General features: G+C 38.2%; 1 protein-coding gene across 15 annotated transcripts in view; it reads right to left on the reverse strand.

Moving 5' to 3' along the window:
• The window catches only part of PCDH15 (protocadherin related 15), a 460,786-nt gene that overhangs the window by 150,925 nt on the left and 291,643 nt on the right, over positions 1–18,218 (reverse strand). For all 15 annotated transcript variants that reach the window (XM_061373834.1, XM_061373832.1, XM_061373828.1 and 12 more), the window contains one exon: positions 15,826–15,919. In XM_061373834.1, the coding sequence (XP_061229818.1) occupies positions 15,826–15,919 (94 nt within the window). The remainder of the gene's footprint in view (positions 1–15,825; positions 15,920–18,218) is intronic.

The raw sequence follows: 18,218 nt of genomic DNA on the forward strand, positions 1-18,218 counted from the left end.
ACAGTAAGTACTTAATACTGAAAAAGTAATAAATACAGAATATTTCAAAACAAACAAAAAGACGTTTCCAAGCTGGCTTCTTTAGTTGCTTATGCTCAGATTTTTGCAATTTTTTTTTTTCTGAAACTTCCATTCTCACATTCAATTTATATAGGAAAATGTACTTTACAACTTATGCGTCATTGTCACAAAAAAACCACTCCAAACATTTGCTCTTATGAGCAATGCTCACTGAATATAAATCAATCTTCCGAAGCTAACTTGATTCCACAGAATACAAGGTAATAAAACCTCTTAGATTTAATAAACTGGGAGAAATATGGCACAGAAAACCACACTGGCTTAAGACAGTGAGTAATTATCATTTTGAAAATCTTTTTCATTCAAGAGAATTTTAATGGGATTCATCTGATAATCTGTGGTTTGCGCAGACTCATAGAATCAGCTAGGTTGTAAAAGACCTTTAAGATCATCAAGTCCAACCATTCCCATAGGACTGTCAAGACCACCACTAAACTATGTCACTAAGGGCCTCATCTACACAGTTTGAATGCTTCCAGGGAAGCTCCACCACTTCCCTAGGCAGCCTGCTCCAATAACTGACTACCTTTTCAGAGAAAAAAAATCTTTCCTAATATCCAGCCTAAACCCCGCCTGGTGCAGCTTGAGGCTGTTACCTCTTATCCTATCACTTGTTACTTGGAAAAGAGACCGACCCCCACCTCACTACAACCTCCCTTCAGATAGTTGTGGAGAGCAATAAGGTCCCCCCTTGAGCTTTCTCTTCTCCCAACTAAACCAGCTGAGTTCCCTCAGCCACTCCTCATAAGACTTGGGTTCCAGGCCCTTCACCAGCTTTGCTATCTTCATCTGGACCCGCTCCACCAGTTCACTATCTCTCTTGTAGTGAAGGGCCCAGAACTGAACACAGTATTCGAGGTGCAGCACAGGGGGGTGATCATTGCCCTGGCCCTGCTGGCCACACTATTTCTGATACAGACCAGGATGTCATTGGCCTTCCTGGCTGCCTGGACACAAACTGGCTCATGTTCAGTCAGCTGTCATTCAGCTCCCCCAGGTCCTTTTCCACTGAGCTGCTTTTCAGCCACTCTTCCCACAGTCCAGTGTTGCATGGGATTATTGTGGCCCAACTGCAGGACCCAGAACTTTACCTTGTTGAATCTCATACCACTGGCCACAGCTCATCTATCCAGTCTGTCCAGATCCCTCTGCACAGCCTTCCTACCCTCCAGTAGATCAACGCTCCCACCCAGCTGGGTATCATCTGCAAACTTACTGAGGCTGAACTCCACCTCCTCATCCAGATCGTCAATAAAGGCATTAAACAACACTGTCCCCACTACCACGCCCTGAAAGACACTACTAGTGGCTGGTTGCCAACTAGATACAACTTCATTTACCACCACTTTTTGGGTTCTGCCATCAACCCCGTGAAGAATACACATATCCAGGCCTTGAGCAGCCAGTTTCTCCAGGAGAACCTTGTGGGAGACAGTGTCAAATGCTTTAGTGAAGTACAAACAGACAATGTCTACAGCCTTATTCTTATCAACCAGGCAGGTTACCTTGTAGTAGAAGGAGATCAGGTTGATCAAGCAGCACCTGCCCTTCATAAGCCCATGCTGACTAGGTCAGATCCTCCAGTTTTGCCACACGTGCTGTGTGATCTCACTCAGGAGATTGTCAGCAAGCAGCGAGTGGAGCAGCAGTAGCTGCGTGACCTGGCAACAGCACAGACCAGAAGCTCATGGGCTGTATGGCCAGGAGACCAGCCTGGAGATCCAAGGAAGGGATTGTCCTCTCTGGTCAGAACTCAGAAAACCATGCCTGTATACTTAGATAGTGTCAAGAGACAAAACAAGTGTAAAGCGAAACAAGAGAGGTTCAGGCTGGACATGAGGAATAGCTTCTCGCCATGAGAACAATGAGAGCATTTCAGCAGGATGAAGCAAAAGTGCTTTCTACACACTGTGCGCCAGATTGTTCCCACATGATAGACAGGTACAGGGAATCTGTCTCAGCACTCCCTAGGTAAGAATATAAAGAATTTATACCATTAGATAGGGATTATCTGAAAAAAATCAATAAATCAACTACCAGCCTGACCTCTGTATGTGAATGCTGAAAGCTTTTTTGAATTATTCTGTAGGTGATTCTGTAATGTAGCGTAGCACTTGTCATGGGTGCTAAGGGGTTCTAGGTCAGATTAACCCCCAGACCAACAAGAATTGGAAAAACTGAAAAGTTTTTACTAGGTTAGTTTTGCAAGGAAGAAAAAAAAAAAAAAAAAAAGAAAAGCAAGTTTGTAGAGAAAGGAGAGAGGGAGGTAGAAGAGACAGAATTATTTCCCAACTCTTCTATTATCTAAGAATGTTTGTATTTTTCAAATTGATGGCAATACTTCTACTCATCTTAGGCATTCTATCTTACCTGCCAGCCAACACAGCCACACAGGATAGTGCTCCACTTGTTACTGAGTCTCAATTCATACTGAAAGTTTTCACTTATGAATTAAAAAAGCGACTTTTTTTTTTTGCAAAGGAATAATATTTATTGAGACGGCAAACAGGAAAATTATTTTATAAATTGAGTTTTCTGTTCTTAAACTTCCAAAGGTACTAAGGTCCTGTAATAAGAACAACATTTCAAAGAATACTTCTTTTCGTATTAATCACAATTCAGCAAACTATCAAGAGTGAATTCAGTGGCAGGACCACCAAGAAAGGCATTCAAAACAAACTCTGGGTTAGTAGCAATGCCCCTCAGTTCTCCTCCAACCACAAACTCTGAAACTGAGAAAGAATGTTGGAACACTCAAAAGATTTACTATGGGAAACATTTGTTATCCCACTAATAGAGCAATGTCAACCTTTTACACGAAGCAGCCATCCGTTGGCTACCTTTATGTCGTTGAGATGCATAAAGCAGAAGTTCTGCCATTAACATCAGAAACTGCTATTATCAAAGATTATTACATAAAATCGTTTTTATATCTCCATTAGATGGCTCCAAAGATTTGCTTAAGCTCTCTGCAAGCTGTAGCTTAAGACTGTAATAGCCTTTATTAGACAACTAGAATAAATTACAGTGGTTTATTCAGAACTGCAGCATAGATCAGTATTGGTAACATCATGATCATCCATCCTGTAGATAATGTAAAAAGTCACCAGCAACACTAAAATTGCATTGACTAAATAATCATTGCTTAGAAGTTCAGGGCTAGCCATAAGCTTTTTTCAGTCTGTCACAGGAACAGAAAAAAAGGCAAGCAAGTAGACTGTGGGTCATACCCTTTCTTAAAGCAGTCAAGTAACTATTTGGCGTACTAGTCAAGAGGCGAGAAAGACCACAGGTAGTGAATGGATGCTTTGGGGATGAAACATGCACTGCAGAGAGGGTGAAAGTAAACATACTGAGAAAGGGTAACTAGATTTTGTATGAAGCTCAGTTTCTTGTACTATTATAGAAGCCTGCCATTTATTATAATCACTTTCAACTGCAAGTAACAGTGGCTGCCTAGGATCATTCCCACTGTCATATAAACCCCACTTCATTTTTTCTGTCACTAGCCTAAAAACTTCCCCGAGGGAAACCTCCAGCATACTTGCAGGGAGGTAGTGATGCTTTTAAGTTTGTCACAATATCACATCAAAATTATTCAAGTCAGCAATGAAGAGCATGAGGACTTGTAAGAATAGTTTTCACCTTTGACTAAGAATAGTTTTCACCTTTGACTATCAAAGCAGCAAAAGTTATATTTGAAGACAAGTTCCAATTGGGTGCCTATTTAGTTCTGCAAAGCCAACTTTTTTGTTTTGTTAGCAGAGGAAAAATTACAGCTGCATTGGTTATCTCATACCCTCAAAATACAATAAAAATATGTAATATCTCTTCCTTCACTGATTCTCATATGCCAAGTGCTGTGATGTGTATCTGTAACCTGCATCCCAACTCCCTAAAACATCACTGTCCTCTTTGCCTTTAGTCTTGTACCATTGCAAGGTGACCTGTATATGTCAGAATAAAAATAAGTCAATGCTTACCAGCATCAGAAAGCAGATTTTTCATTGCAAATCTTGGGGAAAACAAACTGAAAAAGATGTTGTTTGAAGAAAATGTTTGAATGAAATCGTTTGCAGCTAGTTTCATTTAATTTGCCCCCTTGAATGTATACACACTATTTTGTTCATTATGTACTTCAGAACAAAAGCAAACTTTACAGATTTCTAAAGGAATTGTGAAAAGTTGCAGTGTTTTGTAGGGGATCCTAAAAGACAGTAAAATAAACTCTCATGTAACAGAGCTGCTGTTTCACTCAAGCTCTTGATGTATGTTTAATTACCACTAAAATCTTTAAACTCGAGTAGTTCCCTAAAGTAATGAGAAAGACACCTAATTCACAACTTGGTTTTATGTATTAACTGAATGGATACTTCTCATGCAAATACTAAGATAATACAGTAAGGATAAAAGTCTGCCTTGGCTGTTTTAAAACTAGACATATCTACAGAGATTTGTCAAGTATGATTTTGAAAGGAGTGTTGAAGCTATTACTGGAAATTCATGCAGGGAAAGAGTAGTACAGCCTCGTATCAGGCATTTCCTATTTGTTAGTGATGTAAACCTGCTCTGGGTTCAGCTGTAACAGTTGTTTATCTCCTTAGAAGATGGTGCAGTGCTGTGTTTTCGACTTTAGTCTGAGAACAATGCTGATAACAATGTTTTTAGTTGTTGATAAGTAATGTTTGCCTTGATCAAGGACTTTTTTGTCTTATGCTCTGCTAGTGAGAAGGGGCACAGGAAGCTGGGAGGAAACAAAGACAGGACACCTGACCCAAACTAGCCAAAGGGGTATTCCATACCACAGCACGTCATACCCAGCATATTAACTGGGGGCAGTTACCTGGAAGGGCAGATTGCTGCTCAGGTCAAGCTGGGTATTGGTCTGCAGGTGATGAGTAATTGTACTGTACACCACTTGTGTTTATTGTTTGCTTTTCCTTTTCCCCTTTTAGATTTCTCTCCCCTTGTTATTTCCCTTATCATCATTATTATTGGTGGTAGCAGTAGTAGTTTTGTATTATACCTTAGTTACTGGACTGTTCTTATCTCAACCCATGGGAGTTACATTATTTTGATTCTCCTCCCCATTCCTCCATGAGTGGGGGGAAGAAGAGAGGAAGTGAGTGAGTGACTGCATGGTTCTGAGTTACTGGCTGGGCTTAAACCACTACAAAATTGTATTTACTTCTCTTTTATAATAAATACAAGTCAAACAAAAGATCATCAGCTGCAATTTATAGCTTTCTAAGGGACACTAAAATAGTACTTACATATGCAATTCTTCCCTAAGCAATAAATGTAACATTTATATCACTACCACAAATATCTTTTGTCCTATGTATGCCAAGCCCTGATAAACGTTATGGATGATAAATTTGAAGCAAATTTCACTTGTGACTTATTTTATTTGTATCCTGCCATTTAAATTGAAGTTGGATATTGATGAAAGCATTCTATGCCTTGGAGAGGAAACATTCTTAGCTCTGATGCCAAGCAAGTTTATTAATTTAGACAAACTCCAAGATAAACGTTATTGTCTCTACATGTGAGTTTGCAAATAGTAAGATCTGAGGCAAAGCCCAAGGCCTTATTTGATCAAAAAATAAACTGCAAATAATGATTCTGATCTACATATCAGGACTTGTCTATATTCAGTTCAAGAAAACTACATTTAAAATTATGATATCCAAAATAATGGCTATTCTTTACCAAACAGAGGAAACAGATGCTTGGATCTTAAGATACTAGGATTGATAAGTACCAGAATAAAATATGCATTAACAATATAACAGGTAAATTGCATGCTGCCTAAGTTCAGCTCCAGGAAAATGACAGCTAAGATGTTGCTAATGGGAATCTAATATTGCTTGGTAATGGAGGATGACAGTGAAGCGCCAAAGTCAGAAAAAGCAATGGGTATGTATGCACAACTTTTTACAGTCCTGTTCACTAACCTTTTTGAATGCAGAGAAGCTGCATACCCACAACAAACAATGTCCACTAGGCCATGTGGAAACGATTTTCCTATCAGCAAGGCTGCAAGCCCTCAGGTATTTTCAGACCTTGATTCCTTCCAGTGTAGGGCACGAGAACTTTAAAAGAGGTATCTACTGACCCTCTACTCCTCTCCAAGTTATAAAGAAGAAATGGACAGCTGGAATGCAAAGAAATGCAGGAGAAAGAAGAGTGAGGCTGAAGGGAAAGACAAGGCTGGAGCTTGTCAATAATTACATTAATGAAAAAAAAAGATTAGAAAAAGGCAGCAAGGAGGCGAGGAAAAAAAATACAGAAAAGCTGTCAAACACAAAAAGTAGATCTCTAAAGGAAACAGTAGTAGATCTCTAAAGGAAACATCCCAAAACTAAAACCTCACACATCCAAAAAGTAAATATAAAAGATAACTTTAGTAGGAAAGGAAGATAAAATCATGTATGTTCAAGAAATGTCTTTGACAAATTCATGGAACCTATGGGAGAGCTCTCTACTGTTATGTCAGTCACCAGCCACGTAATCACATAGGCTCCAACCCTGTGTATCTATTTGTGGAAGAGAAAGAGTATTGATCTGCTGTCCACACAGCTGAAAAGCATCTCAATATAACAGGAATGAAAAATTACTGTTTCTACTGGGTGCACCAGCAGTAGCTGGTAACTTATAGCCCAAGCTATATAGTCCAGGATAACAACCCAAGTTTAGAGCATAATGTGCACTACACATCACCTGAAATAGTTGGAGGGTAATGTACAAAGTAGGCTACATTTGTCATTCACCCTGGCAGAGACAAAGCTGTGGAAGAATGGATCTGCATCTATACGAAAAGCTCAGAATTCAGTGTCTTAATCAAAAATGGATGAAGCTGTGGCATCTCTACATTGATCTTTATATCATAAACCAAACCTGAGAACTTCAAAACAGGTGAGGAATTTGAGCTGCAATTCTCCTATCCTTCTTGCATGGGTTATCTATTTACTTAGAACTGGAGAATTCACTGCTGTTACAAAACCAGCAGAGGTTTCTGCTAACCTGCAAGATCTGTCTGAAAGGCACGCTCAGCTACAGAGAGTTCAGGGCAAGGAGCTTTATGTGTCTGCTCTTGAGCTCTCTACATTTGCACATACAGCGCTGTCTGAAAAACAGTCTACCCAAACTATGTTTACCAGTCTAGCTAGAATTCATGACTCTGATATTTACTGTCATGACTGTGGTATTACTGAATGAATATACACAATAACGTAATGTATACATAATGTTACACTATAAATTACTGTTTCTGTAGACTCTGATGTAAGATCCATTTTAACATAGTTCTACATAAGCTTATTTATGAGGGCGTACAAAATATTCAATAATCCTTGGTGCAGAACTTTTTCTCATCTTAAAATAATTAAAGTAATCTTTCAAGGTGAAATTACAATTTGCTCAGAATCTTTGATTGAAAACTGATTAATCTATTTTTTTTATGAGGATTACTTAAATCACTCCTTCCTTGTTAATATTTGAAATCAAAGCCTTTATGGGGAATTTTATCTATGCAATGCAAGCAGACAAATTGCACAAACACTGGTCATCTGGCAGTCTCCTAAAAATCATCCTAATAAAAGAGCTAATGCATGGAGAAGAGGAAATCGGGCTGGACAATTCCTCTCATGCCAACTGAAATTTACAGGTCAGCTTAAATTTTTAAGGCTTTCTCATATGAAGTACATAACTTGTTAGGAAAATAGTAATAGGCAGCATTTCTCTTCTGTTACAGTTTGCATTGTTGAAAAGAAAATAATTTGAGGAGATTTTTTAGAGGAGGAAGTACAAAATAATTTATCTATTTAAATTCTTCCTTTTCATATATTTAAGAATATTTCCTTCCTGCTGCACCAACAGATCAAAATAAATGTGCCACATTAAGGTAGCATTAAAGTTCCACAGTATGAACAGATCCCACTGATTTTTTTTTCTTTTTTCAATCTTATCTTACTGATTACAAAAAGTTCAGTTAAGTAGAAGTCCTCTTCAATACAAGCCTTTTGTATGCAAAATCTCTGTTCAGTAAGTATTTACTGAAAGAGGCATGCATACTTTATTCTTGATAGATAATGGAACTGATATGGAGCAGATATAGGTAATATTTACAGGAGTAACAGAAAATTTACTGTAATTAATTTTCTGTATGCTATTCAAATAGCAAATCCTTGTCTAAATTATCTTTATCTAGTGCTACCTGTTTGCTCTAAGGAAGTGAATTAATCCAAGCACCACAGGAGACAGATGCTCTAAATTATTAATGATCATCTAAGATAACTGAAATAACCAAGTCTAAATTACATGATGAAACACAGTGAAATGAAATAAGGCTACTTATGGTTCTCTCAGTGCATGGATACCTTCTTCAAATGTTGGTCTGTTCTGATTAATAATGAGACAGTGCAGAAGAATATGGCATGGCGTCTGTGTCTACACAACACATAACAGTGTGCCTCAGGGCCCCTATAACAGATTGGTTATTAGGCTGCCCTGCTCTGACACATCTTTGTCTAGGATCAATTGTATACATGTATATGTAATACTCAACTTTCATTTAAAGCCTGTGGCAATTATTTAGCTAGATAAACATAAGGTGATAAACACTAGTTTTCAAATGCTGGTTATTCTGATGTCATTGTTGTGGCAGAGTGATTACCATAACCTTCTACAAACACCATACTTCTGCATACTGTAGCCAAAAATATGATTTTCAGAGTTTCTAAGTCCCACTCATTTAAGATCTTGTGCTTAATACAGTGCAAAGCCGTGAATGTTCTAGCCACACTTAAAGGTTAAACATTGCAGTGTCTCCCTTTTACGCATTAGACATTGGAATGGAATTTGGAATCCAGTGCTGGTAACCCAGAACCATATATACAAAGCACAAAAAAATCTCTGCATTCTGTACCTAGCTGATCTGGGCCAGCCGCGACCACAGTTTTCTCTCAGACTCACCTGATGGTGCCTCTGTCTCCTCAGAAAACATGGCCCTAAACATGTGTGGTCTCCAATGCTAAAATTATTAATTTATTTTCCATAAAGTGTTCGTTGTAGAAGAAAGGGGAACAATGTGAGATTAATGGGCGAATGCTTAGATTCATGGCTTCCAGAGAAACACTTCCACAGCTAGGTCACCTCTGATCTTTCCCAACCAGCAATGTTGGGCTAGACCCTGAAAAGCACAACTTCCAAAGAGCAGATAGACGACAGCTTTTTCTGGACTTCCAAAGCTGTTTAGTGGCTTGGCAGCTGAGTCTTCTAAGCCATACGAAAGCGTATGAACCCTGTCAGTATTTTCTGAGTACCACAAAGTGACATTGAATAGGGACATCAGTGTTGTTGCTTTCTTTCAGCCTCCCTGCCTTGGAGGTTTGGGGAACAGCCGCTGGATGACTGACAGTTTTTAAGAATGCCTAATTATTAATTCTCAAATGACTTTACAAACTTGAGCAGAAACACATTTCTGAAGTGCTGGGTGAATATCTTCATGACTAGATGCTTGTATTTGGAGGTTTGAATTCTGCTTAAATCACACAATACACACTAAAGCAAAACAATGAGGCTTCCTGTTTTATCTATATGAATGAACTGACACACACATACAAGCCCAAAATAAGTAGCATAGAAGGCATTTTCTTTCTTCTAACAAAAGTCATGCATATTTATTTGTTACTTCTCCCTTTGAAATGCTGTCGTGGTTTAACCCACAGCCAGACAGCTTGTTACCCACTCCCCCCCTTCTTGCCCTCCCCCTACTCCTGGGGGAACGGAGAGGAGAATCAAAAAGAAATGCAACTCCCACGGGTTGAGATAAGAACAGTTTAGTAATAAAGGTATAACACAAATCACTACTGCTCCACCAATAATAGTAACGATAAAGGAAATAACAAGGGAAGAAATACAACACCCCATCACCAGGTGACCGATAACTTGCCCCCCCAGCCCGATCAAGCACGGACCCATACCTCCTCCAACCCTGCAGTCCACCCAGCCCTTCCGGCTAACTCCCAGTTACCTCCTGGGCATGACGTGCTGTGGTATGGAATACCTCTTTGGTCAGTTTGGGTCAGGTGTCCTGTCTCTGCTTCCTCCCGGCTCCCCTCCTCCCTGGCAGAGCATGAGGCCCACAAAGCCCTTGGCCAAACCAAAACATCATTGTTTTTCAGCTCTGTTCCCAGCTGAAAGTCAAAACACAGCCCTGCACCAGCTACCAAGAAAGAGAAAAATGACTGCCACTGCTAAACCCAGGACAAATGCAAAGACAAGAATTCTTGCCTTGAAATCCCATCTGAACACACCACAATTTGTGACAAAAATTGAGGTTGATATCTTTTTTTGATTCGCACTTCACTCTTCTGCCCATCTACAACTAAGTTAATTATGGAAATAAAAATATTTTCCTAACTACTTACTTAATTCACACTTAATTGTTTGTTGGGCTGTACTGTTAACAGTGATGGGTGGTAAGTTTTACCATTACAAGATCAGAGAAAAACCACAAGCCTGTTAATACTCCATGCTATAACTCAAGAACAACAATAACTTGGGAAGCATAGTTGAGCATTTTAAACAATCAAGAGCATTATAAGCCACGCAAAAGTGATGAAATGGTGTCAGGCAGGGCACACCATTAAGTGAAAAGCAGTATTGCTTAGTGAAGGCACAAGTAAGTCTGTATTGATTTTGATGGAATAAGCAGTCCCCAAAAGTCAAAAGGTGTCGACATGACTGTCACCACACAACATTAGGCAGTTAGATAAGACTTGGAGCTTAGAATACCGAAACCTCAACTACTTAGTGCCATAACAACCCTGTTAAAAGTCTCTTAGACCCTTTCTTAATGATACTGAAAAAGCAGCAGGAAAAATATACCTTTAAAATACCAAAAAACTTCAGGTGTGTGGGACCAAAGACTTCAAATGCAAAAAGGTGTTCAACAGACTTCATAAATGATGATGGTGGGGAACAGTAAGTTTTCCCTAGAGAACACTGAGAATAAAAAGGAGAGCAAATACCACATTGTAAACTATGCACTAGTCCAAGATCCAATGGGGTTTACAGCAGAGTGGAACAGGCAGGGCAGACAGTGCTGGCCTGTCTTGGTTGCAGCTGCAGGGAAAAACGTTTCAAGCCCCTAAGAAGATCAGGAATCAAGTAACTTATGAGTTTAGAAAAGTAATTGTTTGTACCACCATTTTTATGGGAAAGGCACTCGGAGGAAATGTTGCTCACCAAGAGACTGGTGTGTGGTCTCCTGTACCCCAAGCAGAAGTCTGATCCCATGTGGAAAGTGTATTGCTGCCCCATGTGCTAATTTCCACTCCTTGAGATACCAGTAGTGGAAAAAGATCCATTTTGGCATGTCTCCCTGGGCCAAAGAACATCCTGACAGGGCTGAAGATGGTAATAAGTGTGTGAACTAAACCACTGTTAAAGGTAGGAAAGATGCCATCTCTGGCAGTGTTCAAGTCCAGACTGGACGAGGCCTTGGGTGATATGGTTTAGAGCGAGGTGTCCCTGCCCATGGCAGGGGGGTTGGAACTTGACGATCTTAAGGCCCTTTCTAACCCTAACCATTCTATGATTCTATGATTCTATGACAAATCATTCTGGCCTTTTCTTTCTGTTTGCTTCAAGTGAGTCAATCCCAGAGACTCTGACACAATACCGAAACACAGGCTTCAGCCACCTAACAAGCCTTATTTATCTCTATGGAAGAAAACATTCATAGAGAACAATGCTGAACAGACAAGAGTGCTCACCTTGAGACAGACAAATTTAAAAGCAGCTTGGCATAAACTTCTTTTAGAAAGCTTCAGCAATTTCAAAGCATAGCAATGTTTCCCATCTGAAGTATTTAACCTAAAATGCAGTATTTTTTATACTATTATTTAAAAATCAAATGACCTCAAGTTGTGCCCCTTTGAAACCTTTGTTATGATGCCTAGAAGCCTTTGTTCAAAACAAAATTTAGCTGTAAATTGTTATAGATATTGACATGTCTTGAGTACTGCTCACAGTTTGTGAAGCAAATTCACTGACTGAAATTACAAGACTGGACTTTTTCAGAGAGTATGAAACATCAATGAAAATATATTTTCTTTGTTTCCACTATATATGGCTTTTTATGCATCTATATACTTGAAGGCTATGAATTAAATAACCTGTTTCACAGTTAAATTGACAGTACAACCATAGATGATTGTGATTGAGAAACAACCTAAAAGTACATCACCTACGTGTAACCTGCATTATCCTGTGATCTTATGACTGCTGTTCATAAAACCTACTCACAAAAAATTTACAAATGCCAAATCTTCATGTTGTAACTGGACAGAAAAGTTCTACTTAAAAATAAAAACAATCAGCATCCCCCCAAACACACTAATAAAGTCTTTTCCCATTAAAATCCTTTTAAATTTTAAAGAAACAAGCAAATATAGAAAAGACTGTATAGAATACAAAAGCTTAATTCAAGTATATTGACTCTAATAGCTGGTTTCAAACAGGTGACTGTTGGGTGGAAAGAAATCAGGCTTTGTATGCTACTAGCTAAAATATTTTAATGTCATTTAAATTAAGTTGCACCTACATGTGGAATTAACTGAAACAAGTTCTTCAGTCAGATAACCAGTTTTCTGTAGGTGCTGACAGAATTGCCCAAAAAAGCAAACCTTCATGACAAGCAGCAGGTGAATTACTTTGGGGAACAGCAGTTTTGTAATTGTAGGAAATTTTCATAGACACTATTGCTGCTTCTGATATAAACTAGTTAAAAAGTCCTCCATGAAATTGCACTAACTTGCTTTAAAATCATTCACGTCTTTAGAACAATTTCCCGTGTTACCAGGTAGCAACTTTAAATGAGTCCCTGGCCCAGGAGGAGCTGTCAAATAGCAGAAAATAAGTCCAAAAGAGCTGCAAATCAAAGAAATTGTGTAAAGACATAAAGAAGCCTGGCAAATGAGTCAAACTCACTGTTTCCTGGCATGGAAAAGGCATGGAGATTTAATGGTTTGAGCTGCCCCGTTTCATCTGATTGTAAAACAAAAGCCAAGAAACTTGGCCTCGACTGTGATACTGGCAAGCCCAGCCAACCCTTTCGCTTCATATATTGTCATCAGAAGCTCAAGGTGCAAGAGCAGTCCAGTCAGCTTGTCAAGTAAGCCATATTGCTGGAAAATTTTAAGAAGAAAGGTGCTCCACCACTGGCTGTATAACAGAAGAAGACAGCTACAGGCAGGTAGGAGATAATGATGAAGACACCAAACCAAGCAGCAGGAAAGAGAACACACAAAAGCTGGAAAATGTGACCATGTTTCACTGTGAGAACAATAAACATGTACACCTGCAGATACAGAACTCCAGGAAAAAACAAACAAACAAACATATGGAATAAAGGAAGGAAAGCAAGTAATGAGATAGCAGAGGAGTGGATTTTTTTAAGTGTATGTTTTTGTTACAGGAGCAACAACAACATAACACTATCATCCATTAAGAGCATTTAGTACTAAAGGGTCAAGTGACCTGCTGCTGTTTTGCTCATCTTTCTGCTTGTCAAGTGACAGCTGTACTAGCAAGAACTGTTATGCTTATTGAGAAATTATGACTGTAGTTTTATGTGAGCACTGGAAAAATCACAAATATCTTTTATTGATGTTCCAACAGTTCTTTGGACTCTAATTATTTGATTTCCTTATGGGATACTAAAAAAAACAAGAAAAAAGAAAAACCCCAAAACCCCACTAAACAAAACCCAACCCGCACCTCTACAATAATTCTTGAAATTTGCATATTATTAAAATTGTTTTTGAGAATGCTACTGTTCTTATTTGTATTATCACACCTCTAGGAACTTCTAGCCCTGTCTTCACTGGATTAGGTAATGCATGAAGAACAAAAGCACAGTCCATTCCCCTAACAACATGGCCACTACCGCTCCAGCCTGGCTGAACTGCTCAGAGTCATGAGTATCAATGACTTCTACTGCAACAGACAGTCAACCCTACATCAGTATATTTCACAGGCAATACTAAGAAGCCCTCCACAGTTCTGTTTTTTTTTTGGTAGTTTCACACTGTTAGCTTCAAAAACTACATCTCACATATATAACTCATCTTATATAGAACTATTTTACGTTAAATAGCATGCAATGATTAACTGGAACTCTATTTAAAAAAAAAAAAAAACTATTATCTTCTGAGTGTCAAAATGGATCAGATGTCCAATTAAGTTCCAAAACAAAGAGAATGAACCTCTAGATGAAAGGAAGCAGAAGTATATTTTCAATAGCTTTTCTATGCCCCAGATAGCATTTAAGCAGCATAACAGTCTAAAACAGAACATGAGACCTTTATTTAAAACTTCAGATTTCACAGCTGAAGTCAGGGATTAAAACGACTGAACTCATAGCTATCACGAACAGAAAGTAGCTCACAAGTAACAAAATTACAAATTTTAAGATGAATTAAAGATATCAGTAACCAAAATTTTAATGGAAAAGGTGTAGGCTCTGTTATAGTTACTCCATATTGCCACAGAATTATATAAAGCATCTAAAACTTCCTCCATACTTCAGAGAAAAAGAACACAAACAAACCAAACTCTGAGTAAACACTGAGCAGGAAGTCAAGCCTTATAAGCTGAAGAAGCTAAATTAGGGAACAGAACATGCCACAGGAATAATACATAAGATTTTCTTCTGCTGCAGTGAAGACAGGGTGAACAAAGGTCCAAATCACAGAGCTTTCATGATAGCTCCATAGCAAACTGTCAGAAATTTCTCTTTCAATCTCAAACTGAATACTGCCTGCTAGAGCAACCCAGATAATGTGGATATATTGTTTCAGATCTGCCCTTATACACTGTATATTTAAGGTCAGATATATTAATTCTTGTCCTCCATTTATGCTACCACTCCATGGCACAAGTCCACGGCAGAATTGCCCATATGCCTTGCACAATCCAACTGCAGTAAATTCTCCCTGTTGGGATTGCTGCAAACTTTCAGAAAGCTAATTTCATTGCCTCTGCTTGGTAAATAAATATATATCTTTAAATAGCCCTCCACTTTTTTTGTAAAGAAATTGAAAGTCACAATTTTGTTATACTAAACACAAATGTGAGCAACAGTTTGTTGCTTTGATTGCAGGGTCACTATATGCCTAATCAATGCACACATAAAAAAATTAGAAATGCCTCCTGATAAAAGAGATATTGTTTTTTTAAGTGACATGGGCATCTTCCCAGAGAAGCTTTGAGAGCTTAACAATATTGAAGCTGGACAGTGCTTTCATATGTCAATTCTGATAAAAGTGAAATACATTTTACTAGATAAAGTACAAACCTATAATATAGCTGCCCACATAACTGATCTTCAGGAGAAAGTAAGAAGCAAGATAGGTTATTTCACAGCACGGAGAAGAAATAGTAAGAAGATGCACATATCTGAATAATGCAAAACCTTGACTGCATTGGTTTTTGTCAAAGAATAACAAAAAGGCAGAAGTAGAAGTAAAGTCACTTTGTTTCAAGATCAAAGACATTACTCCACTGATACATAGACTTTATCTACACAATCTTTTTGAGTAAAGGAAAACTGCTGCAGATTACAGAAATATTTGGTCAAGACCCATCTACAATATACTACAATTAGGCTCCTTCAAGTGCCTAACTACATATTGTGTAACAGCCCATTTTCTTGAACTTTCACAGGAAACTCACCCCATCTGGTCTGCCATCCGAGGCTGTAACAATCAGAATATAGCGATCAGTGCTTTCTCTGTCCAACGGTTTTCCTAAGGCTAGTAGTCCAGAACTAGTAATAAAACAAAAACATAAAATATTATCACAACAGTTGTGAGACATCTAGAAGCATTTTTGTTCCACTACTTTGTGTTATACAAATGTTTCCCTTTGAGCAAGTTAATAAGCTTTTAGGCTTTATTAGAACTGAAAGCATGCCCCATGGTAGGTAAAGGCTAATAAAAACAATGAACCACATTCTAATGCTTTCTGCTTCAGTTCTTGTATAATTTAGGATTTAAAGAACAACATAGTGATCTAGAGGATTCTACAATAGATAGGTCTACACTGAACACCGGACTGTTATTTGGTAGACAGTTGTACTGCTGTAATAAATGGGAGAATCACAAGCAATCTATTAATCAGAGGAATCGTGATACCCCTGACAGAACTGCAGCAGTAAGATCTGGGAATACAACACACATGATCTTAAGTATAAATTTTCTCCAAGTTTTATAGAGAAAGGCTACTCACTTGCATGTTGATCAACTTCAGGAAAAGTGCCAATGACCTTTCAATGCAAGCACAGATAAACCACAATCCCTAATAATATCATATTAATATAAGCACAAATGTTTTGGAAAACAAATCAGAATATTGTGATTATTGATGCCATTTTAACAGATATGAAAGAAGGGCTATTTGGAATCCACATATATAACAATAAATAAAATTTTTCAAAAATGCTGTTTGAAAATGTTGCAAATTCCTGTAACTGCTGACAAATAAAGCATTTTAGATTTTTTTCTCTAAGATGATCTAATTTTCTCATGTAGTTGTGCTGTAGGTGTGTGCAGCAGTAGAGAGACAAGATCCCACTGTGTCACTGATCCCATACAACGTTAAGATGACAGTTCTGTCTAAGCAAGATAGACTCTGCTTAGCTAAAGTGATACTTCCCTGACCAGGGACAAAGCTCTGCATTTCATTTACAGGATTTTGGTGTCTACTGGAACCTGCTTATGTATGTAACAAATTGACATTTCTCTTACATGCCACCCAATCCATTCGCAATTTAACAAATATGCACCAACAAACATGGATGACATTTATCCTCCTGTTGCATAGCTAAGCAGTTTCTCCAATGAAACTCCACCAAACGCACCATAATCAACTCGTAACATTTTAAGAAAAGTGTAACAGTACACGATTTTGCAGTGCACAATTCACATGAGCTGGGATCTTAGTATTACTCCATTTTTAATGGAGATTTCAGACATAAGTACGTGTCAGTCACAGCTATATATTTTACTGGTTGACCTACATTGTATGTTCATGACCTAGAACCTAAACAGCTACTTGTTCAGAAAAGGATTTTATTAAAACAACAACACCACCAAATCCAAACACAACCATTAAAGTCCTACCTATGAGGTTTCATTATAGCTGTACTTCTCCAGAATGCTTACATGTATTCCATCTCTATCTAATGATTCTTATAAATTTCTGCTTAGTTTCTGCTGTAACTTCTTACTCAGAGAAGACCTCAGCAAACTGGTTCCAGGCCAAGAATTTTTCAGCACAGACAAATACCAACACTTACTGGCAAGCTGTTACTGCAAGGAGTTTCTTCAAACAAATACTACAGACATAGGTGAAACCAGTGAGTGGGAGCATAATTCTCCCCTTGGAGTGAAAGGCTGGTAGGTAAAATAACGTACAAGCTCAGTAATCAAAAGAATATTTCAGGAGATGCTACATTAGATCTGCCTCATTGCTACACAAGTAAAACATAGGCATAAGTCATGTTTAGCTTCCTCAGAAAAGGAAAAGCTAGCAACTTCATTGTACCCCAAATTATTTTCTGGAGGTTTTTAAAAACAATGGGACACACAAATATTGTGCATAGTTTTATAACACAGTAAATATGGAGCTGACATGTCTTGTTTCAAGCAGCAAGTGTTGTGCCAAGCTACAAAAGGGGCTTGGGAACTATCATGCTTCTTTTCATGGAATTGTCTTGGCCTGCTTAGAGGATGGTTTTAACTTTGAACAACAATTATCTAATAAGCATGTACCCAACACCAATGTTGTTTTGACTTTTGCTGACTTTTCTACAATTTTGTAGTGTGGTACCTATTTTTCTATATATTTTTCTAAGTAATAGCTAGCTATAATATGGTTATTGTGTGAAGACTGAACTACTTACAGAGCAGTAGAGGCACATGCTGAAGACTTCACACAGACCCCTGATCTATTGCCCTGAGAGCCCCAAAGGGAAAGTGAAAGGGTAAAGCACAACACAAGATCAAGGCACAAAACAAATTTGTGCATATGTCTATATTTCTTTTTGAACACAGCCACACATATAG

Source organism: Neopsephotus bourkii, unplaced genomic scaffold, assembly GCF_033783945.1.
Source record: "Neopsephotus bourkii isolate Nb327-2 ecotype Australia unplaced genomic scaffold, CSIRO-AGI_Nbou_v1 NB_1634, whole genome shotgun sequence".
Classification (NCBI taxonomy): domain Eukaryota; kingdom Metazoa; phylum Chordata; class Aves; order Psittaciformes; family Psittacidae; genus Neopsephotus; species Neopsephotus bourkii.